The sequence below is a fragment of the Ptychodera flava genome, chromosome 16, assembly GCF_041260155.1.
Source record: "Ptychodera flava strain L36383 chromosome 16, AS_Pfla_20210202, whole genome shotgun sequence".
Lineage (NCBI taxonomy): Eukaryota > Metazoa > Hemichordata > Enteropneusta > Ptychoderidae > Ptychodera > Ptychodera flava.
In genome coordinates, this window is record NC_091943.1 from 7257063 (window position 1) to 7283958 (window position 26896).

The following is a 26896-nucleotide window of genomic DNA, read 5'->3' on the forward strand; positions in this document are numbered from 1 at the left end:
TGGTGAACTTGGCATTTCCGAGTTAAATTGCTATAAATGTTATTCTAGAAAACAATTGACAACAATTAACCTCAACGAGTCAATGGCTAAGTTATGAATCATGCATCAAACACAGAAATTGGCATGCTATTGCCTGAAAACATCAATGACGATATACTACTCTGCGCTCGCTCTCAGGTCAGACCTGTTACATATTATACCTTTTACGATTTTGAAAATCATTATTTGGATATTTACCTGTCAGAAAAAAGTAAAAGAAAGTTCGATAATATCTAATCACTGTTTACAGGAGGCAGCCATATTGATTTATCTAAGGTCACGTCTCAAATCTCTTAGATTGGGAGATTCTCAGAGCTATCTCAACACCGAGGGCGCTGTTATGCCAGTTTGCATATGATACAGGCATGAGTTTGTTGAATTGAATTGGTAGTATAGTTTCTTAGAATAAATTATGCCATTTTGGACAGGTACTTTTCTCACTGGACAGGTACTTTTTATTTTGACTTGTCCAGTGGACAGGTGGTTGAAAAAAAGTATTTTGAGCCCTGTTGTATGTTCGTAAAGTATGTCCGTCAACATCAAAAACTCACGAACCGCTGCACGTTTCAGCTTGGTATTTGGTGTGTGGGCTGTAGATGGAGTTTGCATTGCCAAAATTATGCAAATTAGCTTACAAAATGTGAAAATTGTAAAAAATTAATAACTCAAGAACCACTGTTTTGATTGCTTAATTTGTGGGCAAGTACTTTAGGTGGACCTTATACAGTTATATGTATATTGTTAAGATACAGTATCTCGAATTTTGTCTTTTTGCTGAATTTTTAGCTCCCATAGCCATATGTATATATGGCAATGGAAGCTATTCTTATAGGCTAGGAATATTGTATGTAATGTCTGATGTATGTATGTCTGTATGTCTGTATGTCTGTATGTCTGTATGTCTGTCCGTCAACATCAAAAAACCCAAACCGCTGTACATTTCATCTTGATATTTGGTGTGCATGGATGATGGGCTGTAGATGAGATTTTGTTCAAATGAAGTTGTCATTGCCAAAAATATGCAAATTAAGTGAAAAAATGTAAAAACAGTCAAAATTGAAAAAACTCAATAACCACTGAGCAGATTACATGAAAAATTAGCATGTAAGTACTTTGGGCTGACATGAAATGATTGTGCGCATCTTGGGTCAGTATCTTGGACTTGCTATTTTTCATGAATTTTTTTGTAATTTTCTCCCATTTTTGGTCAAAAATCTCCTGCTCTGAAACCACAAGTCCGATTGATTTGAAACTTGGTATGAAAGTGCATAGGAGTGACCTTTCCCAAATTTGGGCAAATCGTGGTGAAATTTGCATATTTTTAGTTTACATGTCCATAGACTCCCATGTATAAGGCAGATCTCCATAGACTCCCATGTATAAGGCCACAAAAAATAAAAATTTAGTTTCTCATCGTATTCATATTGCAAAAAGGATGCAGTGACACAATTTTTAGTCCCCACGGATGAAGTCCAGTGAGCTTATATATTGGGTCATGTCGTCTGTTCGTCCATCCGTGAGTCCATCCGTTCACGCAGATATCTCGGATATTTTGACAAAATGTCATGTGACCTTGATGACCTTTGATCTCAAATATACATATTTGTCCATAACTCAGTAACCACAAGTGCTACACCCTTCATGGTATGATGGGACACCTTATGACGCCACATGTTGTACCTCATTAATTATGCACATATCTAATTTTGAGCGAGCCAATAGAGCTAGAGGTCTGATTTTTGGTATATAGAGATAACTTAGCAAAACAATTTTTTTGACAAAATGTCACGTGACCTCGGTGACCTTTGACCTCAAATATACATATTTGTCCATAACTCAGTAACCACAAGTGCTACAGCCTTCATGTATGGTATGATGGGACACCTTATGACGCCACATATTGTACCTCATTAATTATGCGCATATCTAATTTTGAGCGAGCCAATAGAGCTAGAGGTCTGATTTTTGGTATATAGGGATAACTTAGCAAAACAATTTTTTTGACAAAATGTCACGTGACCTCGGTGACCTTTGACCTCAAATATACATATTTGTCCATAACTCAGTAACCACAAGTGCTACAGCTTTCATGTATGGTATGATGGGACAGCTTATGACGCCACATATTGTACCTCATTAATTATGCACATATCTAATTTTGAGCGAGCCAATAGAGCTAGAGGTCTGATTTTTGGTATATAGGGATAATTAGCAATACAATTTTTTTGACAAAATGTCACGTGACCTCGGTGACCTTTGACCTCAAATATACATATTTTTCCATAACTCAGTAACCACAAGTGCTACAGCCTTCATGTATCGTATGATTGGACACCTTATGACGCCACATACTGTACCTCAATAATTATGCCATATCTCATTCTGAGCGAGCCAATAGAGCTGGATGTCTGATTTTTGGTATATAGGGATAACTATAGGAGAGAAATTTTTTGACCAAATGTCATGTGACCTTGATGACCTTTTACCTAAAATATATGTTTATGTCAATAAATAAGTAACCACAAGTGCTATGTCCTTTGTATTTAGTAGGATGGGAGACCTTATGACAACACACGCTTTACCTCATTAATTATGTACACATCTAATTCTGGGCAAGCGAATAGAGCTAGAGATCTGATTTTTTGGCATATAGGGATTAATTAGCAATATAATTTTTTTTTTTCAAAATGTCATGTGACCTCGATGACCTTTGACCTTGATTATACATATATATGCATATTTCAGTAACCACAAGTTCTATACCCTCCAATTTTGATAGGATATTAGACCTTAAGATGTCACATCTTGTACCTCATTTATAATGCGCATATGTATTTCTTGGCTGGCCAATACTGCTAGAGGTCTGATCTTTTTTCCCGATTTAGAACCATAACTTAGACATGCCTCATGTGTTTCAAATTGGGAACAACGACATAGACCTATATGCCCATAGATCTCAACATATACACTCCAGTGATACTTCTTAATGACCACATTTTCCTGACCCATCAAGACTAATACTCCTATTACAAGTGGGGACTATGTCATTGTAAATGACTTGTTGAGTTAATGGTTGTATTACAGTATTCGATATATCTAATTCTGTATTTTTTCCATTTTATTTCTGAATAATTACATTAAACATATTTCACTGTCTCCAGTACATTTCATTTAAGTATTTTCACTTCATGCACTTTATCCCTTTCACACATGTTCAAATATCTGACCAGAGAACAAACACTAAATAGTCCAGGATGGGAGCTACAGTGTCATTGACGCTATTTTTTGGTTATTTTTCTCATTTTAAGTAAAAATTATTCTTCTCTGAAACAGCTGGCCCAATTGCTCTCAAATTTAGATTGGATATTTGCAAGGGTGTTACCCTTCTAATTTGTTGAAATTACAACAGAATTTGCAAAATTACCGTTTAGGGGCAATTTTTGTTATTTTTGGTCAAAAAATCATAAAAAACATTTTCTCTTTAAAACTGTTGGACAGACAGCTTTTATATTTGGTGTACAGTTGACAATATTGACAGGGATTGACAGGGATGACAATAGTTGGATATGTGAAAATTGTCCAGAAATATGCAAATTTGTGTTTTTAGATAAATAAAAATAATAATTTATTTGTAAAGTGACAAACTCCACAGAAAAAGTGATCACAGTCGCTAAAAGATACGTTACAATAAGAAAATGGATAACTAATAAAAATAAAATTGATCAAAAAAATTAAAAACGAGCAAAATCATAATAAAGTCTAATCAATAGAGAAAGCCAACTTAAAAAGATGTGTCTTAAGCGTACGTTTAAAGTAATAAAATTATTACAAAACGAATGTTCACTGGAAGCTCGTTCCATAAAATTGGGGCTGCAATTTTGTCATTTTTGGTCAAGAAAACATATTTTTAAAACAATTTTGTCAATTTTGGTCAACTTTTCGGAAAACTTGTTCTCAAAAACTGCTTGTCTGATAGCTGAAGGATGTCATCTTCTGCTCAAAGTGTTGGGAAACCCCAAATTTGTATAGTTTAGGTAATTTTCTCAGTCTTTGACCTTAAATGACCTATACTAACCCAGGATATGTTATGAGACAATGGTTAAGGCCATGAACATAATTTTGTTATACATGTATTTGGTATCAATTCGTAGTGAAATTTGATCCAGAAAACTAAGCTGAGGTTATTTTTTTCATTTTGGACCAATGTTTACAACTTTTCCATGCAAGACACACATGAACTGATAAGAAATTTCAATCCAGGATAATTCCAGATGTCATAATCACCCCCACAGTGCAAGGCATTTCACCATCTGTAACTAACTTAAGTGCTGTTTACATTTGAATGACAGCACTGATAGCATTTTAAAAATCCCCAAGGTTGTAAATAAATCGCCTACTTTACATATTTCCACTTTCCCACCTTTTCCTTTTTTTTTCAAGCCTTCTCTGGCTGATTTTTGGGTTGGGTTGGGTTGGCAGATTTTTGGCTCCAATCGGTGCGTCCATCAGCAGCCTGAGCGGATGTTTTTCAAACTGTGTGCAAGGATAAAGTACTGTGGCATACATATGCTTGTCGATCATGGCCACCGGGTGGCCATTTTGTTATGAATTTTTCATGGTTTTGAGCCATAACTCAACAATCCCTGAACTGATTTCGTTCAATGTTGGTACACAGATAAAGTATTATGGCATACTGTACATGTATATATGCATGTCAATGTATTTGGTGATACGATCCAATATGGCCACCGGGCGGCCATATTGGATCCTATACTTCCCAACATTTAACAAATTCACCCTCTCCCCGTAATGAAGCTAACTAAACATGTAATTCAATCACCGTAATTCAAACACCATAATCCAGCGGGGACTGTGTCATCAGCAATGACTTGTTGGGGTTTATTTTAAAGCTGAGACTTGGAGTGGTGTAAAATTTTCACCTTACTTTTGTAAAGACCAAAAATTTAATTTTTCCCTGTAGATTTAACAGAGTACTGTTAGACATACTGGTTTCATATATTGATGAATGTCAGGTAATATACTGTCTGGTACCAATATTTACAGGTTAATTTCTTAAGAATGATTGAAAGTTTCATGAAAGTTTGTACAAAAACTTTTATTAATTTTGAGGCATGTTAGTACTGTTTGACTGCAAGAGTATACTAATTTATTTTTGTCTTGTACATCAACAGTACACCCGAGCATCAACAGTTCTTGCATTTGGTGGAATTCGACAACAGTTCTCACTGCCTGAAAACATTCAAATGGGAATGTTTGGATCAGAATTCTTGCAGAATGTCAAGGAGTATCTAACTGTAGATTATGCTGATCCACCAGATGTCCAGTTTCACAGACAAGGCTATTTGTTTCTTGCGAGTAAGAAAGGTGCCAACACACTTCTGGAGAATGTCAAAGTTCAACGGTAAAATACTCATTAACTATTTCTAGCAGCATTGGTATATACCTTATTTGTTGTGCATACAGTAAGTCATTATATGACTGTCTTCCCACAAATCTTTCTTGCCGTATACACCATTGCTGCCCATTTGTCACATATACTACATCTATTTGTCACATACACAACATTTTTTGTGTCAGGAGGTTTTTATAGGCTTCAGAGAATAAGTCTGTCACTATGCATCACAAACTTTTGGTGTAGTTACATTTATCATCAAGTTTGTATTTTTTAATACCAATTACAAAAGAGCACTCTGATGTCAAATTAAGAATAGTTGGTGTTTGCAAACTTAAATTACAAAGAAAGCTTGTTTAGGTTGGCTGTAATGATACTGCCTATTAATGGAATTATCTTCTAACAAATGTGTTGCAGATAACTTTTTGGTTATTTCAGTGCAGCAACATTTTTTACTGACAATACTGACAATGTCACTACCATGGCCTTGCTAGTAATTTACCTCAAACTTCTCCACAATAATCATGAGAAATGGTGAAGTATGAAAAACAAATTCTGCTGTGATGTGTCATGATTGCATGCTTTTTGGCTACTTATCCCAGTATTGTTATGACGGCAAAAAAGGTGGTGAAGTCAGCAGGTTTCTTTAAATAGATCTATTGAAACTAATAACTAAGTCAAGTGATTAAGTACAAACTGTAAAGTTTATAGGCTACTTATCTCAGCTTGAGGTTGATCCAAACCAGGCAGAATTCACAGAGCAAGTCCAGCATAAGTGTGAAGGTCCCAAAATAATCTTGAAATGAACAGACTTGATCGCTAACAGTCTAACAAAACTCTGTACTGTCTTGTATTTACACTAAAATGATTCTATCGTGAGAATATAAGAACAACATAGAATTTCTATTGATATGCTCATTACTATTCTGAAATATCTTCACTTGTTGTAAACATGACCTTCTAGAAAGTTCTAAACATGACCAATTGAATTCAAGGTTAGTGAGGAAAATGACCTTAAACATATATGACTTTCAGAGTGTTCTATACTTATTAAACTTGGGTCCCACAACTCTCGTGACTTTGGAGGGATTTTCCGCAGACAATAAAGAGGATTTGGACTTCCACTTCAAACAATTCTCACATACCTCTTCCTTAACTGATTTCAGGGCACTTCATTTCCAGCTCTAAAGCCCTGTTCCAATTGTGCTTCTGCATTTGTTGGTGAATTTTATGAATAAAGGTTTTATGAAATCTGCTCATGCATGAAAAATGATAATATTAATTTTGCACACAGACTAACATTCATCAAATATCACAGATGTAGCAAATACTGAACACTTAATTTGTCAAAAAATATTTCAATTCACCCTTTATTTCTGCCTTGAAGGATCACAAACTTTTTTCATAAACAGTTCCAACTATATCTTGGGTACCTTCTCATGTAAATGTACTGTACAAATAATGTAATTAACAGTTTAATACAGGTATCATTTGACAATTTTGACAGCAAGATGTCAACAGAGAAAGAATGTTGATACAAGTAACTTGTACGAAAATTCTCTAGGGATTGCTTGAGTAAAGCATCTTTTGCATATGTGCAATATTTAACTGTATCTTGTACTACTTGGTTTTCTCTGACAATCATTTATGCATGATCTGTGACTGTCCACTGACACTAAAAGTTTCATTTTATGTACAGAGAGTATGGAGTAGACACACAAGTCTTGAGTGCAGCTCAGTTGAAAGACAAATTTCCATGGCTGAATACAGATGATATTGAAATAGGTGGTTATGGTGAGTGCAACATGTGGACAAAGTATAATTTTCTATTTGTTTCATTTCACTTTATACTTACACTCTTCAATCCAAGTACAGGGTGTCCACAATTTGTCAGCTTACTCATTTTCAAACATACCCTAGATCATTGATGAATATTACAGTACATGCACATCAATCATGTTCTCAAGGAAGTTGTATGATCGTTGACCCAACTTTCATACAAACATCCACCAAATTTTGTGCCAAGGATTTATTGTGGCCCATCCAACACTGGCTTATTTCACTGGTATTCTTTAATAGTTGTGTGGTTGAACCTGGGGTATGTTAAGGATATAGTTGTCCTTATGGTTATAATTCTCTATTTACTGGCAGTGACATGCGCTTGTAATGTTCTGTGCCTAAGAAAACTGTACCAGGTAATTTACAGGGGAACTCCAGTTTGGGCTACATTTTTTATTTTTGTGTTTCTCATCTCCTGACCGACCGTAAATTTAAGCTCACGACATGAAAATAAGAAAAACTTTTTTATTTGCGCCGCGTCTGAGGCGATCATCCTAGCAACAGCACCACCATCGTCAAATTGTGAGATGCAGCGACTCAGACTGAAAGGACAGAGCGCACAGAACACTGAACTGAAAGACAAGAAATTGCAGTGACTGAATTGACAGAAGATCGAACTGAAACAAATACAGTATTTTTTTTTGGTACTTGTTTTTTTTTTTATTTCGACCACCCGCACTGCCCGATTATTCCTCTGGAGATGAGAAACAAAAAAAATTAAAAGGGTCACCCTTACATCCTGGTATGCTGGCTTGCCACTCTTTGTAACTGCATGGAAGTCCCTTATTTGATATCTCCGGCATTTAGTAGTGTACAGGGTAATGCTGTGAAATATAATATTGAATGTTATTCAGGTTTAAATTTAGGTTTGCTGACATGTTCAAAATCTGTCATGAATGTAATTCAATGGAATAAACTCTGTGTAAAGAAGACACTTAAGTAATGGTGTTTACTCCAAGTTGGAGCATTACAAAAGCACCATCTTTGATTGCACACAAATGCCCATAGAGCATATATCAGGGGCTCATGCTATGTACCGCTGTTATAATGTATGATGCATAAGGCTGTAAATTTAGCAGGTCTTTGAACAATTCAGCAGAGCACTGCATATTGTAACTCTTGATATCTGCTCTTCAGAACAAAAAATCTTGACTCTTGATTTTTTAAGGTGTGAACAATGAAGGCTGGTTTGATCCTTGGTCACTGTTGGATGCATTCAAACGCAAAGCCATGTCATTGGGTGTTGAGTATGTGCATGGTGAAGTGACTGGTGCCTCCGTGAAAGAAGAGAAGCTATTGACAGATACTGCTGATTCTGCCAATTCAAGTAAAATCAAATATCTGGAGGTAAAACGTGGTTCATTTAGGTTATTAAATCTAAATATAGTCAGACAAAGTTCCATACATGTAGTTCTTGTGTACTCTGTAAAGCCAGGTATTATGTAAAAGTCTTTAGCAGTGAACAAAAAGGGGGAGATTGGTCTTGTCTGTCCATGTGTCTGCAAGCTTTTCTCAAGAACTCAAGACATATTTATTTGCCAAAGCGCATGAACACTGATGTTAAAAATTAGCGCCTTTGAAAATAACATGGTTATTGATTCTGGCGCTTTATAAATGTTTTAGATTGATTGATTGATTGAATATATGCAGATATAATGATAAAAAATCAAAATGACAAAACTACCAAACCCATACCTTCAAAACCTTAAAAAAGTAGTATGTACTGCAATGTTGCAGATTCAAGTTTGCTTGAGCCAAGTTTATCGAATGGCTCATACAAATGAGCAAAATAAATGCAAATATCCGTCAAAAATATTAACCTGAGAAACTACTCATTTTTAGACTTTGAAACTTTGTGGATAGCTTCCTATTATGGAAGCAGTTTCTGTGCTTTCCATATATATATATATATATATATATATATATATATATATATATATATATATATATATATATATATATATATATATATATATATATATATATATATATACACACTGAGAATCTAGGAACTTGTAGTTGTCACTCTACAGGCTGTTTCATGCGCTAAGCAATCATCAGGAGTGAAGGTTTGGCGGGAATTGAACTGTTTATATTGTGTTGCAGGTGGGCATGCATATTCAAATAAGCGGTTGTGGCCAATGGCAAGTCAGTTATTAATGAGGAGGAATTTGCTGCGGTGTCTGCATTTTGAGAGGAATTCTGCTCGTTTGTTGAGGGTTGATTTGCTATCTGAATAAATAATATGGAGTTTTTCTGTTATGCAAAGGTTGCAGCGTTTGGTTTATTAGTTCCCATAGCCATATGTATATATGGCAATGGAAGCTATTCTTATAGGCTAGGGAAATGTATGTATGTCTGTAGTCTGTATGTCTGTATGTCTATGTATGTCTGTCCGTCAACATCAAAAACTCCAAACCGCTGTACATTTCATCTTGATATTTGGTGTGCATGGATGATGGGCTGTAGATGAGATTTTGTTCAAATGAAGTTGTCATTGCCAAATATATGCAAATTAAGTGAAAAAATGTAAAAACAGTCAAAATTGAAAAAACTCAATAACCACTGAGCAGATTGCATGAAAAATTAGCATGTAAGTACTTTGGGCTGACATGAAATGATTGTGCACATCTTGGGTCAGTATCTTGGACTTGCTATTTTTCATGAATTTTTTTGTAATTTTCTCCCATTTTTGGTCAAAAAATCTCCTGCTCTGAAACCACAAGTCCGATTGATTTGAAACTTGGTATGGAAGTACATAGGAGTGAACTTTCCCAAATATGGGCAAATCGTGGTGAAATTTGCATATTTTTAGTTTACATGTCCATAGACTCCCATGTATAAGGCAGATCTCCATAGACTCCATGTATAAGGCCACGAAAAATAAAAATTTAGTTTCTCATCGTATTCATTTGCAAAAAGGATGCAGTGACACAATTTTTAGTCCCCACAGATGAAGTCCAGTGAGCTTATAGATTGGGTCATGTCCGTCTGTTCGTCCATCCGTAAGTCCATCCGTTCACGCATATATCTCGGATATTTTGACAAAATGTCATGTGACCTTGGTGACCTTTGACCTCAAATATACATATTTGTGCATAACTCAGTAACCACAAGTGCTACACCCTTCATGTATGGTATGATGGGACGCCTTATGACGCAACATATTGTACCTCATTAATTATGTGCATATCTAATTTTGAGCGAGCCAATAGAGCTAGAGGTCTGATTTTTGGTATATAGGGATAACTTAGCAAAACAATTTTTTTGACAAAATGTCACGTGACCTCGGTGACCTTTGACCTCAAATATACATATTTGTCCATAACTCAGTAACCACAAGTGCTACAGCCTTCATGTATGGTATGATGGGACACCTTATGACGCCACATATTGTACCTTATTAATTATGTGCATATCTAATTTTGAGCGAGCCAATAGAGCTAGAGGTCTGATTTTTGGTATACAGGGATAACTTAGCAAAACAATTTTTTTGACAAATGTCACGTGACTTCGGTGACCTTTGACCTCAAATATACATATTTGTCCATAACTCAGTAACCACAAGTGCTACAGCCTTCATGTATGGTATGATGGGACACCTTATGACGCCACAATATTGTACCTTATTAATTATGCGCATATCTTATTTTGAGCGAGCCAATAGAGCTAGAGGTCTGATTTTTGGTATACAGGGATAACTTAGCAAACAATTTTTTTGACAAAATGTCACGTGACCTCGGTGACCTTTGACCTCAAATATACATATTTGTCCATAACTCAGTAACCACAAGTGCTACACCCTTCATGTATGGTATGATGGGACACCTTATGACGCCACATATTGTACCTCATTAATTATGCACATATCTTATTTTGAGCGAGCCAATAGAGCTAGAGGTCTGATTTTTGGTATACAGGGATAACTTAGCAATACAATTTTTTTGACAAAATGTCACGTGACCTGGGTGACCTTTGACCTCAAATATACATATTTGTCCATAACTCAGTAACCACAAGTGCTACACCCTTCATGTATGGTATGATGGGACAGCTTATGACGCCACATATTGTACCTCATTAATTATGCACATATCTAATTTTGAGCGAGCCAATAGAGCTAGAGGTCTGATTTTTGGTATGTAGGGATAACTTAGCAAAACAATTTTTTTGACAAAATGTCACGTGACCTCGGTGACCTTTGACCTCAAATATACATATTTTTCCATAACTCGGTAACCACAAGTGCTACACCCTTCATGTTTGGTATGATTGAACACCTTATGACGCCACATACTGTACCTCAATAATTATGCGCATATCTCATTCTGAGCGAGCCAATAGAGCTGGATTTCTGATTTTTGGTTATAGGGATAACTATAGGAGAGAAATTATTTGACCAAATGTCATGTGACCTCGATGACCTTTTACCTAAATATATGTTTATGTCAATAAATAAGTGTTATGTCCTTTGTATTTAGTAGGATGGGAGACCTTATGACAACACACGCTTTACCTCATTAATTATGTACACATCTAATTCTGGGCAAGCGAATAGAGCTAGAGATCTGATTTTTTGGCATATAGGGATTAATTAGCAATATATTTTTTTTTTTCAAAATGTCATGTGACCTCGATGACCTTTGACCTTGATTATACATATATATGCATATTTCAGTAACCACAAGTTCTATACCCTCCAATTTTGATAGGATATTAGACCTTAAGATGTCACATCTTGTACCTCATTTATAATGTGCATATGTATTTCTTGGCTGGCCAATACTGCTAGAGGTCTGATCTTTTTCCTGATTTAGAACCATAACTTAGACATGCCACATGTGTTTCAAATTGGGAACAACGACATAGACCAATGTGCCCATAGATCTCAACATATACACTCCAGTGATACTTCTTAATGACCATATTTTCCTGCCCCATCAAGACTAATACTCCTATTACAAGTGGGGACTATGCCATTGTAAATGACTTGTTGAGTTAATGGTTGTATCACAGTATTCGATATATCTCATTCTGTATTTTTTCCATTTTATATTCTGAATAATTACATTAAACATATTTCACTGTCTCCAGTACATTTCATTTAAGTATTTTCACTTCATGCACTTTATCCCTTTCACACATGTTCAAATATCTGACCAGAGAACAAACACTAAATAGTCCAGGATGGGAGCTACAGTGTCATTGACGCTATTTTTCTGTTATGCAAAGGTTGCAGCGTTTGGTTTTATTTGAATAGGGGGGAGCTCTGTCGATAATTGACCATTTGATGTCGTAGTTTATGTTGTTGTCTTTGAGTTTCCATATGAATTTTGAAAGTTCTGTGCTATTTCTGTGCTTTGGTGTTTTGAATGTATACTTGTGATACGTGTATCTTTGTTTGAAGGTTGAGTCCGTGAGTCCAATGTAGTGTTTCTGATCGTTGCTTGTGGTGACAGTGGCTTTGTATATTACTGAAGAGGTGAGGCAGTTTCCTGAAAGTGGACAATCGTCTTTTTTGCGGCAGTTGCACCACTTCTCTTGCTCCCTGTCTTTATGTAGTATTTGGTTGTTGTGGGCTTTGATTATACTTCCCATATGTTTCTGGAGCAACTGTAGCTTACTTATACGTTGTTTTTGTTGAAGAGCTTGTGTAGACGGTGGCCTTCTGGAAAGTGGGTCTTAATCAAGTCCAGGAATGTTCTGCCGATGTTGGTTTTAACTGCCTTGTTGAACTACATTGGACTCACGGACTCAACCTTCAAACAAAGATACACGTATCACAAGTACACTTTCAAAACTCCCAAGCACAGAAATAGCACAGAGCTCTCAAAATTCATATGGAAACTCAAAGGCAACAACATAAACTACGACATCAAATGGTCAATTATCGACAGAGCTCCCCCCTATTCAAATAAAACCAAACGCTGCAACCTTTGCATAACAGAAAAACTCCATATAATTTATTCAGATAGCAAATCAACCCTCAACAAACGAGCAGAATTCCTCTCAAAATGCAGACACCGCAGCAAATTCCTCCTCATTAATAACTGACTTGCCATTGGCCACAACCGCTTATTTGAATATGCATACTCACCTGCAACACAATATAAACAGTTCAATTCCCGCCAAACCCTCACTCCTGATGATTGCTTAGCGCATGAAACAGCCTGTAGAGTGACAACTACAAGTTCCTAGATTCTCAGTATTACCGGTACCGCCCTGCAGAAATGCATTGAGAACTATACTTTGCCTGCACTGACAAGCAAACCACTTTGTGTGTGTGTATATATATATATATATATATATATATATATATATAATATATATATATATAATATATATATATATATAGAAGAAACTTGGGTTGAAACACACTACCACACCTGGTTGTTAGGTTCCAAACGTATTTATTATACCTCAAACACAACGTTTTGCTCTAAATTTAGAGCTTCTTCAGGTGTTTTCTACAATAAAAAGTACGAACATGAAAATTACAATGGTTGAATTGTGTAGGAAAACGAGCAATGTAGAGTTATAAGTCTGTGAAAATCTGGAAATGTACATGAATGACAGGAGAGACTAAAAAATTACAATGGTTAACAATTTGATCAAATGTGGATGTTGGGTGTCATTTTTCATTTTGACAATTACTCATGTCCACAGCATATATATATTAGAGAGAGAGAGAGAGAGAGAGAGAGAGAGAGAGAGAGAGAGAGAGAGAGATTAATCAAATATAAGTTTTGAAATAATGTCCCCAAATTTTGCCAGTTATCTCCTCTTTACCTCATTCTCCATTCTAGGCATTGTCATGAGGGATTACAACATAAGAAGGGCTGCAATCATGAAAGAATAGAGGGTATTAATTACCTTGTCTCCTTGATGATATTTCACATCTTTTTACTGGTGTTTTATCTTAGATCTCTCTGCCAAACAGTCCAGAGGTGGTACCATTGGTTTGTGGAACAGTCATCAATGCAGCAGGACCCCAAGCTGCAGATTTTGCCAGACTTCTGAAGATTGGACTTGGTGAAGGAGACATGGCTGCACCTCTCCCTGTTGAGCCAAGGAAGAGATTTATTTTTGTTTTCCACAGTCCCAATGGGCCTGGTGTAGAATGCCCCCTTGTGATTGACCCTACAGGGGTACATTTTAGGAGGGAAGGTCTTGGAGGTGTCTACGTCACAGGATTGTCACCAACAAAGGTAATTAATCCATGTCCCATGTTTATTTACATAAAGTACCAAAAAAACTTTGGTCCAGTCATTGATGCATTACTGATGACAAAGGTAGGTTTGTTAACCAAGTATACAGTGTATATGTAAAACATTGCCTGCCTCCTTGTCTGTTTTCCTCTCAATATTAAAATTGTAAAGTTCAATGTCTTAAACCTCGACTGATGATCTTATATTATTTTTTGAAGAAATCATACAGTCCCATCATGTTATTGCGATAGTATTAATATCTTAAAGACTTAAAAGAAATGTGGCATTATGTTTCTTCTGTAAAAATGATAGAATATCTTTATTGTATTAGATCAATGCTTTCAAAACCGGAAGTTGCATGCATTCAAAACATTAGTGCCTAGATTTGTTTATTTTCAGTGTGGCTTTAGATGAAATTGTCTTTCATGAAGGCAAAATATGACTTGTTTTCATTCGATCTATATAATAATCTTGTTCAGCTATGTTTTCATCACTTAAATCTTTTCTATTTGAATTTGAACACTCAAACATAATGTAATTGTATCTTTCTCTGATGACTTCACCACTATATAACCATTTTAACCTTCATAAGGGAAAATATCTTGCACTTTTGGAATATGAAATTGAGGTATTCACTTTCATGACTCCACTACCATTTGTTGTCGTTCATAGATGTGTGGCAATAATGCATGTACAGTGTCACAGGAATTCAGTGAGAACAGTGTGCATCATCAATACTTCTGTCATGAAAACCATATTTCTTCGGCAGAAAACAAATCATGTTACATTCACTATCATGTAGTATCGTTTCTTCGGCATATGGTCATATCAAAAATCCTTTTCCCAGAATTAACAATTCCGATTGCTTTGAAACTGGGTATACATGTACCTTGAGGCAACCTTAGTTGAGTGTCTTCAAATTGTGGTGAAATTTTCATGTTTGTATTGTAAGGGCAATTTTGTCCATTTTTGGTCAACAAAACATTTTCTCTGAAATCACTTGTCTGCTTGCCTGACCCTACATAAAGTATACTTTGTGTATACTGAAGGTAGACACACTGGCCAAAATTTGAGTAGGTATGTTTTACTTGGAGTAGGATTTGATGCTGCATTGAGCTGCCATAAAATTGGAACACTGTGTATACTTTACACATAAAAATGGTAAGGACCTTTGCTTTGAGTACATTCTATGTATACACAAAATGCCCTCTCATATTCAAAAATGGATAGGATCTGTGTACAGTGTATGTACAAATTATGTATGGAAAAGTTTACTCAAAGTACGATTTGATGCTGATCTAAGTATACATTGGTACTTGGTACGTAATATCTACTGTCATACACGCCTAAATGCACACATGTAAAACCACTATTTAAACGATCCATATTTTAATATAGACGTACTTTTTCTCAAATGTAGTTATATATATTATATATATGTACTTTATCTCATATATATATATAGTATATATATATATATTTGATAAATGTAAACTATGAATACTCTGCTGTCCCAAGTTCTGTAAAGATGCATGTCTGATAAGTGATAAGATGAATCTCTCCGGACTTCATCTGTTTACTATAACAGTCATTACAATATATACAGGCTGTGTTTTAAAGAAACTGTAGTAAAAACTTAAAAAGGAGTAATCATTGTGTTACAAGGTTTAGTTTGAGTAAATGCACTTGTAAAGCAGTGCCTCTGGCTCACATAATGAGCTGATGGCAAAGATGGTATAGGCTTTGATACTCAAGTTTATTACACTAGAGAGTAACAAGCCATGATGAACGAACAGGATCATGAGTAAAATAGATCACACAGTTCCTCACTACTAGTAGCGCTACACTAGAATCAATGCACCTAAGAATAGTGCTGATATCTAAAATCATGTATGTACATTTTATGTCTATACATGTACAAAATTCAAAGATTCCCAAGATTATGACTTGGGCTCTGCAATGATACTATGACAAATCTGATTTGGTCTCCAGCAAGCAAGGTGCTATGTACATTTTATGTATACACAAAACAAAGATGATTATATTTTTAGACTTTTATTGACATGTAGCTCATTTACAACACCCAAGTATGATCCTGTGGTAAATATTCATGCAATGGACAGGCAGGAAAGTCTAACTGATAAACTCAGATCTGTAATTGAAAACGTGCAGAAAAGAGCCTTGAGAATCACCTACCCTTTCATTCCCTACAGTGAGGCACTTGGTTTCTTAAAATTAAATACTTTGGAGACCGGACATCAGCATCTATGCAAAAAGTTTCTCTCAAGCAGCTCAAAGTAAAATCACAGACTTCACTATTTTTTTCGTGATATTCCATGTTAGAAATACCAACCATGAGGTTGTCAGAGGGTAATTTTCTAAAGCAGATCAAAGCGTAAGGACAACAGGCCCACTGTGTATAGTGTCAATCTCTGGTGTAAGGGGAGTTAAATATCTACTGTTCAAACTTTATTTCTAGGTCTTGTCCTAATTTTAACATTATACTTTTGTGTATTAAGGTTGCTTTTAGTGATTAGTGTTTTAAGAGTGTTTTTTATTGCCACTCATGCTTTTTATTTTTTTTTTAATGTAATTTTTAAAAGTGTTTTAGTTATAGAAACCATTCCTATTTGACCAGCTGGTCACAATAGTTTGGTAAATAAAACATTATTATTATTTCGATTGTTATTATTATTATTATTATTATTATTATTATTATTAGAATTATAAAGTAGGTTTCTGTAGACACAGCTTTTCAGAGTGTCTCCCCTTCCTCTGTCATAACCCTGTTGGTGCGTTACTTTTTGACATTGTAAAAGTTAATCCTCTAAAAATCTGGTGATAGCGTCCACAGATTAGTAACTTAACCTTGCTTGCTTTGACACATTAGGCAGTCAAACGCAGCAGATAATAGATGCTGCACAGTGATAAAACTTCGCGTAAGATTGTCAAAGGATAAATACATTAAAAAGTGAAGGAGAAATATGAATCTTTACAAAATCAGTGCGTGGATGAGACCAGGACATCAAAGGTTGATAGTATAAATGTTTATTGGCTATAAATATCATGGTAAAACATATATTAAAATAAACAATAGTAACAAGAAACCTGTGCTGAGACCAAAACACCTCTACCCTCTGCCCCCACCCCTTGGGATAGACATTTTAGCAGTCCCCTATGTGTGCACGCACCTCCTTTGACCCCAGTTTTTGTATGAAATGGATTGTCTGGACATGGTCCACATTGTAGGACCAGAAGGGTTGTTTTAGCTATAGTCTGTGCGTAACAATACTGCATATAAGTTTCACAGTGTTCCCTTCACAATTTGACAGAAGTTGAATGATCTAGGTGCGTTCCTTCTCTTCCAGGAAGAAGAACCCAGTACAAATGATCTGCAAGTTGACTACCAATGGTTTGATGACAAAATGTGGCCAACATTAGCTCACAGAGTACCAACTTTTGAAAATTTAAAAGTAAGTCATATAGAAATCCATGTATGTGCATTGTTCAATTTCTGTTATGTTTAACACAACAATTTTAGATTCAGTCGTAAAAAACCAACATGTGCTGATTTGGTGAAAAACGTTATTGCTAGATACAATATTTTGTTAGGTTATTGGCAAAAATGTAGTGTTGTTAATTGTGTGACTCCTCACATGACCAGCAGAAAATCAATAAAAATCGTTTGTTAGACAAGACATAGAAATTTCTTTACTTCACAGAAATAACATCTGACTTTACAATCACGCTTAGCTTTAGTGTCATACAAAACATTGTCTCACCACATATGAGATATCATCATGTGGTTTGTTAGTCCCTATAGACAACGTCTGGGAGGGGGGGCATTTATAGGTTTGGTCATGTCTGTGCTTCATGCGTGTGTCCATTCTGTCCGTTCGTTCGCACAAATTTTTCAAAGATGCCTGGAGCGATTTCAGTCAAACTTGTACAGGCATTACTTGCTATGTCATACATATGCACGTTGATTTGTTTTGTGATACAATCCAATATGGCCAGGCAATGGCCATTTTATTAACCAAGTGGGGACTATGTCTTTGACAATTACTATTTGAAAAAGAGTTCTGTTTCTGGAGAGAGTATGCTACTTTTGATGCAACTGTATACAGATGTTGGTCACGCAGAGCTTTAATAGCACACAATGACATGTATCAGTATTGTGTCAATTAATTGCTAATTTGTATATTAGATGGATTTTTGTAATGACAGTCATATGTCCAGAAATGCTGCATCAAATTTGATGGAACTTGGTACAGATGTTGATCTCTGAGTACTGTAATGCTGTGTGAAGACATTAAGAAGTATCATTTCAATTAATTGCTGATTTGTGATTTGTTGAACTTTCAAGTGTGATATGTCTAGAAGTGCTGCATCAAATTTGATGAAACGTGGTACAGAAATTGATCTTCCAGTAGTGTAATGGCATGCAAAGATGTATAGCAGTATCACGTCAATTTGCATAGTTAATGAATTATCATAATTAGGCTGATATGTCAAGAAATGGTACATCAAATTTCATGAAACTTGATTGGTACAGATTTTGAGCTCACATTGCTTTAACAGTGAATGAAGATGTTTATCATGTCATGTAAATTAATTTTTTTAATTTGCTATCCTAATTAGAGTGATGTGACCTGAAATACTGCATCAGATTTAATTAAACTTGGTACAGATGTTGATCTCAAAGTGCTGTAATACAATTCAATGACACATAGTAGTATCATTTAAATTAATTGCTAATTTGCATGGAGAATGAAGTTTTGTTTTTAGGGTGAATGTTTAGAAATACTGCATCAAATTTTATGAAATGTGGTACAGGTGATAATCTGTCAGTATTGTAATAGGATGCAAAAATGTTTGGCTACATCCTGTCAAATAATTAGTAATTGACTTATTTAATGACCTTTTGTAATTAGAGTGACAGCCCTGATTGGTTTTTCATTTTCACCTCCATGGAACTTGTTGTCGGCCATTAAGCCCTATCTGCATTGCAGTATTGTTAAATCACAGATCCAGTTACTGAACAGGATTCTATCCTCCCGAGGACTTGTAATCAAAGTACCCATTAACATGTAGGGACTGTGTCGTCAACGATGACTTGTTGACTGTAGAACTGTTGAAGATTGCCTCAGTGCACAAGATAAATCATCCATACCATATATGATGTATGGACTTAAGAACTGTCCAAAACTAATGGATTTCAATCAACTGCAACAGATGCCAACCTTTTGGCAGAAAGTTAATTCTTGTTAAACAGGCGTAAGGGGAACGCTCCATTAACTTAGAAATACCCGAGTAACCCGAGTTGGTTATCAGAGGATTAATCTCTATATCAACATATGCAAACACATTATCTTTTAATGTAAACAAAACATTAGCACTGCCGGAACTACTTTTAGCATGGCCCACGCCGGTCGGTGCTTAACTTGATGACGGCTCTGCTCTGTCCGGCACTCAGGATTTCCGACCAGCGTTAAAGTGCCGTCCAGCACTTGCTGTTACGTTGAGGTCATCATTTAGTTCATAAAATTGCATGAAGAGTTTACAAAACAATGGTACTGTAGAATCCCTTTCAATAAATGCTGTTTAAAACAATACCAGCAGTTATTTAACGTACGCTGATTTTGCATACGAAAAGCTATTTAAGCTGGTTGAGGGTACGTTTACAAAGATCATTGCCCTTTGAACTAAAGTTTTCCTGTCACACACTGTACGATCGAAAGGAGACAAACTGACGATTTTTTGCTTTGTATGAATGTTTATAACCCTATAAAACAAAGTACAGTAGCGAAAATCTGTTTCGCCAGAATGCTAATGAGATAACAATGGCGGCGGTACGATCGCTTCGCTCGCATATAGAGAGAGAAAAGTAGGCTTTCTTTAAGTTTACAAGCGCGGCTGGACACATCGTGTACCTAGGTGAAGTGGGTGTGCTCGAAAATGAAGATCAATGCAAATTTGGATTCAAATCGGCTGTTTTGGCGGAGAAACTGCCCGCCGTATTTCTGAGGAGCCACCAGCGGTTTTTCCTATATCAGTCTGCGAGGCCGTTTAACGCCGGTAACACAGCCCTGCCATGCTAGGCATTCATCTGTTCATAGTGAACTGTCTGTCACCGCACCGGTATGCGTTGGCTGCACGTAAAAGCAACTCTACTTTCCAAGATCAAATGGTCAGTATCTTGTGAAAATAGCGACATAGCAATGGAAATTAATTTAGTCTTTGCTTTTAATCAAATGAAAATGCATGTGGCGTCGGTTTTCAATTTCAACGGCCGAGAGGTCCGATGTTTCCTCTCGTCTGATCATCGTCGTAAACCACGCGCCTCTTAACAGCAACAACTCAGCGCTACCCGTCAAGCGAATGATTTTGCGTCGGTCAGCGGAGCGAAAATTATTGCTCTTGCTCGCGAGAATGTCGTCTGATATACATTTCCGTGCATTGTCGCCCCCGTATGTATCTGTTGCGTTTTTACCGTACATGTAGGCATTTGTAATCTGTGTACTGTAATTCCCCGGACTGCCTTGCTTTTAGTTGTATTATGGTGTTTACTGCTATCACCTCCAAAGCACTCTTTCATTCTGCACCTATCTTTGTCACACATTCTCTTGTTTCTTCCGCTGCTCTGGTCTCTGGAACTTCGCTTTTGCTTGCAAATGCTTTCTAGTTTGATATTTTTGTTGTCGTGCAAGACGGAGATAACATTTCAGAAGTGCTGATGTGGCTATATGTAGTCTAGCAATATACTCGGTGAACTTGTTGCTATCTATAGTATCAGCCTGTAGTACCGCGATCTGCGAACGTGTACTTTACTGGAATCGCTCTTGAGGTCAACCTTGCTTTCCCAACTACAGCCCGAATTATTCCTATGTTCACAAGGTGTAGCTTACCATTGGACTGACGTTACGCCCACGAATAGCCAACCATTTCAGAATAAAGCCGACGTTTGTTTCTCTCAAACGCGAAAGAGAAGAAAGTCAAACGCGGAAGAGAAAGTCGACGCTTGAGAACTTTGGTTTTCTGCGTAAGAGTAGGGCCTTGTCTGATGGGTTTGGTAGGTTTTTGATCAAATGTAAAGCGACCAAAAGTAACTGAGTCTCATTTTTCTCATACTTTTGAAACGCCACGTCAATCCATCCATGGTCGATCATAGTGTCAATATTCAAGTCGATCGACATCGCGTTTTGTGGAGGGGCCGTGGTTAAGCGGAAGGGAAAGTCTACGCTTGAAAACTTTGATTTTCTGCGTAAGAGTAGGACTTTGTCTTTTGACTTTGGGAGAAACAGTCATATTGAATTTTCTACTCCACCCTGGGAAAGTCACTGAAATTTTTCCATTGTCTTCTGGCTCTGTGTCACAGTCAATTACTCGTGCTACCGTCCACCGGCCACCGACTGACCGGCCTCGTCAACTGCCTCTACCATTTCTCCTTTCTTATATGTAAGAGTAGCCATACTGTTATAAACGTTTCTCGCTAGCAATTCATTGATTTCGTTCTTTTTATCGGAGATGTCACAGGATACGCGCAGCTCTTGGAGTAAGGACACGTTACGTTGTTTGCATGTGCATGAAAAAGCTGGACACGTGGAAAGAACGTTCCATGCTGTTCTGATCACATTTGCATAATATGATCAATGCGCGTTACTGAAGTGAAGCGTCCGAAAATAGGAAACTTGAATGAAAATGAACGAAGAACGATATTTTGTTTCACCATATTTCTAAAACTTAGTTTAGAGCCTAAATTAAAGAAGAAACTAGATTACTTGCATTGAAAAGTGGGTAGTTCACTTTTTCCTGTCAACATAGTTCCATGTGCAAGCATATGTGTGTGCCCGTGGTATTGAGTGAGTCGTTACAGCCCTGACGTTCCTATCATAGCACCAGCTGGATAAGATAAACGCAACAATGGAACATAATGACACCTTTGGGGATTAAAAGTCTGTCACCCGAGTTGACAGGCAGCAACTCGGGTTTCAGGTACCATCCAAGTTAATGGAGCCTTCCCCTAATGAGAAAATGGGTGCTCTAAGTTATATTGACATCAAAAGACTGCCAGTTATCAGCAGAAATGAATAATGACTCAAATATACAAGATATGGATACATGTAGTTCCAAATTGTAAGTATATATTCTATCCTGTCGAGGATCTCTTTTAAATTAAATTAATACACATTAATCTTAATTCTGATTTAATCTTTCAACAGGTCAGAAATGCATGGGCTGGTTTCTATGAGCACAACACACTTGATCAGAATGCTATCATCGGCCAGCATCCAGTTATTACTAATTTGTATTTCATCAATGGCTTCAGTGGCCATGGAATCATGCAGGGACCTGCAGCTGGAAGGGCTGTGAGCGAGCTTATCCTGGACGGAAAGTTCACTTCCATTGATTTGTCAAGGTTTAGTTTCCAGCGAGTTGTTGACAATCAGCCACTTTTTGAACAGAATATTGTCTGATTTGTGAGGGCGCTGTTCATGACATTGCCATCAGATTCCAGATGAGTGGGATCTATCAGTGGTTCTATAGTCCACAGCTGTATGAAATGTGAGCAAAATTGTGTTGAAACAAAGAATTTATCACTTGCATGATTGTGTTTTCTGAATGTAACTTGTGTGAAAGCAGTCTCACGGAAAGAAATTCAATAGCATTATGAGTACAAACATGACAAGACAAGCTTCTTTTGATATTATAATTGTGCAAATGATTGGTGGAACATTTTGCTACTTAGACAAAGGCTGCCCTTTTGACAGGTCATGGCCCACAGATACAATGGTGGAAGTATGCTGGGTTGGAAGAGTAACAGCAACAGATTGCATTGTGTTCAGGCTGCTGAGGTATTTGTCAGATCACAGTCTCAGCACAGTAGAGGACTATGGCAAAATATAATACTGTATGCTTACCATGTCAAATGCTCGGTCCTACTAATTACTGCCCGCAGCTGCCTAAGGCCGCCTGGGGAAAAAGTAAGCCAAATTTCGCCTATTTGAACACAAACCCAGTCAAGGTGAGGCAATCCTACCACCCCTTACATTGAATGGTATGATCTCATAATTAAGTGGCTATGTCCTCAGAGTCTAGTTTTCCGGGTTCCAATACCGCCAGAGAAAATATCAGTTGAACAATCAATGTTATTTTTTGTTGGCCAGGCATGATATAAGTTGAACTAGCCTACTTTTTCTGTGGGCAGTCACAGGCAGTAGTTAGTAGAACCCCAAATGCTTCTATGATTGTGGCAGTCTAAGGGCAAACAAAGTTTTAGACACAGCAGAAGTTGATGCATGGCAAGAATGTAGTTTTCTCAGAAAGAGAGGAGTTATCATTTTGTGTGACTTCTTTCGTCGGATCATTGCATCCCAATTTACCAAGTGTACCATACATTTGCCATTGTCAGGTGTACATGTAGGGTAAGACCCATCAAACCAAACCAAAAGGCCCTTTTGAAGGCCATCAAAATTTCCACAACGAGAGTACATGATACATTTTCTTCTTCACGGTTGCTAACATATTATCAACTTGAATGTAGTCTGATCATGTTTCTTCTCTCCCTAGAAATACAGCAGGTAGGTACAAATGTCCAAATACCGATAAATTGTCAACAAACTATTGCATACGTCTTTCAACACAAGAAATCTGTTTTATTTATTTGTAGTAAGCAGATAAGGTGAATGCTAATGATTGGTACACATCCAACCAACTAGTATCTTACTTTACCAAAGGTTTGATTGACAAGTCGTAATTTCACTAGCCAAGCACACTTTTTAACTAAAACTGCCCAAAAAACATTGATTTCAAAAAATATGGAGTCATTGCGCATTGATTAGGTAATAACCCAGCTTGAAAAGCATTCCCAATCCACAATTTTTCATAAAAAAGGCTTCAATTTGTACAGTGTCTCTTTGCATAATGAGCAACTTGTAATATGGTATTTATAACCAATTGACAGCCTTATATTCAGGGTGAGTGGGATATTTATCAGTGGTTCAACAGCCCACTGCAGTCAGTAGCTGTGACCATAATTTCAGTCATGGATTATTCATTGCTTCATGCAGTTAATGACACCAGCCAGTGGACTCTTCACAAATTTTTGTGTATTTATAAATTCTTTTTACTTTCATGTGCTGTCAACAGCCAAATGGATGCAAAGCTGCTTTATGTAAGACTTTAAAATCATGCATTGTGTGATGACAAGATGTTTTGATTTATGCTGGTGTTATCATTAGTGATTTGCTTTATAAACTATTACTAGGTTTCAGGAGAGAGCTGTATCCCTTATGTCAATTTGTTGACTATTCTTGCCTTTTGTCAGTTTGTTCACTTTTCTTTCCTCTCTGCCATTGCTAATTTGTTTTTAGCTCACATTTGATATGTGTATATAGACCAAAGAGAGCTTATGGTAGGTCCGCAGCGTCTGTATATTTTAAAGATATGACAAATTTTCATTCAAAGTTTATGTTTTTATATTTTTGTGAGTAAGTATACAAATAATCATCTCACACTGTTTCGAAGATACATTTGATTCACCTAGATCAAAATATTTCTAAACTTGGATATTGTATAAGTATATATGTCAAATATGAAGGCTTGGCATTTTAAATAATATCTTGAACATCTAGATAATAGTAAACGGTGGAAAGACTACATGTTTGTCCAGAGTTTTCTGGTAAGTTTCAAAAAGCACAATTATGTATCAATGGAAAAGGGATATGTAAAGAAAGATTTTCATTTAGCAGAACAACTACCTCAGGAATCAGGTATTTAGAAAGGGTATAAAGGAAACCTAGCAGGAGAGTTTTTTATACGCACCTTGTTTGATGACCAGGTCTATGTGCATCATAACCATACACCCTTCCAAAGTAATGATAGACATCTATATTTTTATCAGTGAAGATATTTAAATAGATATTTATTTGCCTCTCGGTAAATTATTTCATGTGACGTCAGGTATTTTTTATCAAGCTTCAGGTTCTGCATTTTGGTAGTTTGGAACGTGGTTGACCTGGTAACTGTTAAGCCTTTTTATAACATAGTATATTTCCAATCAGGGATATGGTTTTTTTGTGTATAGTAATTGCATTTTGCCGAAGCTAGAGTTTAGGTCTTTTCAAAATTAACATAGTCTAGAGCATATTTATTGTAACACGTATTTACTGCTGAATGAAATGTTGTAGTAATACAGTACCTACACCATCACTTATGCTTTATTTCAGCAATAAACCACCCCAGTAATGGGTATACATGGACATTTTGACTTGTTTTATTACATACGTGCACTCACTAATGCTCTTGCATGTATTGTGTGAATGGGTCAAAACTGGATTTATTATTATTATTATTATTATTATTATTATTATTTCACTTTATTGGGGACAAAATATGTCCATAGAATTCTTAGTACAATAATAAATAAAGGTATATAACATGATTGGCACTAATTTGGGATAATTGGATTTTCATATTTTTGCAAATTTCTCAAAAGTGTTAGGTGCCATATAGCCGAATGTTGCAATATCGCAAATTAATCATAAAAACAAGTGAGTAATATAGAAAGAAAAGCAGATGAGATAACATTTGTACATTAAATCGACATTACTTCACCATCCAATTATCCCAAATTAATTCCAATCGTGTTATAGATAAATAAATATCACAATACAGTCTAGTCTGAAAAAGTGACATTTTAGTGATACATTATCAGACAAAAATAACCACAACCGCTCAATGGAAAAGTGATTTTATCCACATTTTGCGGAGATCAGAAATGAATGTACATTCTTATTTCCACCGTGATAAACGTTCTATAAAACCATACATTTGTTTTCAAAGAAGAGCATCAAAGTTGCACTGCCCATTTGTGACAAACACGGAGCTGGCACTACTTCTCTCATAACCCAAAAAAAAGGGGCGGCATTGTTGCAGGCAACGTGATTCAAACTTAGGGAACTTTCATTTTTGACCGGGGGTTGGCAGATAGCAGGGGATTTAGTTTTTCAACACTGTTCAGGGCCTGTTCGGGGGTCAGACATTAAAAAGGCAGTTAGGGAGTTGCATTTCACAAAAGCTGTTTGTTTAACTATGGTAATACCAACAAAATTGAATGATCCGTAATACAAAACCATGAATCGATGTACATTCGATATGAGTATAATAGTTTACAATCTCTGTATTGATACAACTGTCATGGATGTGCATTCGATAATAACTGCAGTGGGTGTGTACATCAATACAACTGTAGCAATTGACGAACATTCGATGAACAACAGTTTTAAAACGAACGAGAACAGTAAACTGGTATATACATCTGTAGTTGTGACACTTTTTGTCTTCAATTCAGTCGTTTGATTCTGACGAGTAACGTGGAGTGTCAAGTTCACGGATG

At 36.3% G+C, this 26896-nt stretch overlaps 1 protein-coding gene across 1 annotated transcript in view; it reads left to right on the forward strand.

The window, feature by feature from the left end:
* Positions 1–25760, forward strand: part of LOC139152665 (FAD-dependent oxidoreductase domain-containing protein 1-like) — a 36841-nt gene extending 11081 nt beyond the window's left edge. Inside the window, exons 2-7 of the mRNA XM_070725949.1 lie at positions 5232–5461; positions 7152–7246; positions 8460–8638; positions 14215–14499; positions 17868–17972; positions 22722–25760. Coding sequence (XP_070582050.1) covers positions 5232–5461; positions 7152–7246; positions 8460–8638; positions 14215–14499; positions 17868–17972; positions 22722–22976 — 1149 coding nt within the window. The 3' untranslated portion in view covers positions 22977–25760. The remainder of the gene's footprint in view (positions 1–5231; positions 5462–7151; positions 7247–8459; positions 8639–14214; positions 14500–17867; positions 17973–22721) is intronic.
* Positions 25761–26896: the final 1136 nt, after the last annotated feature.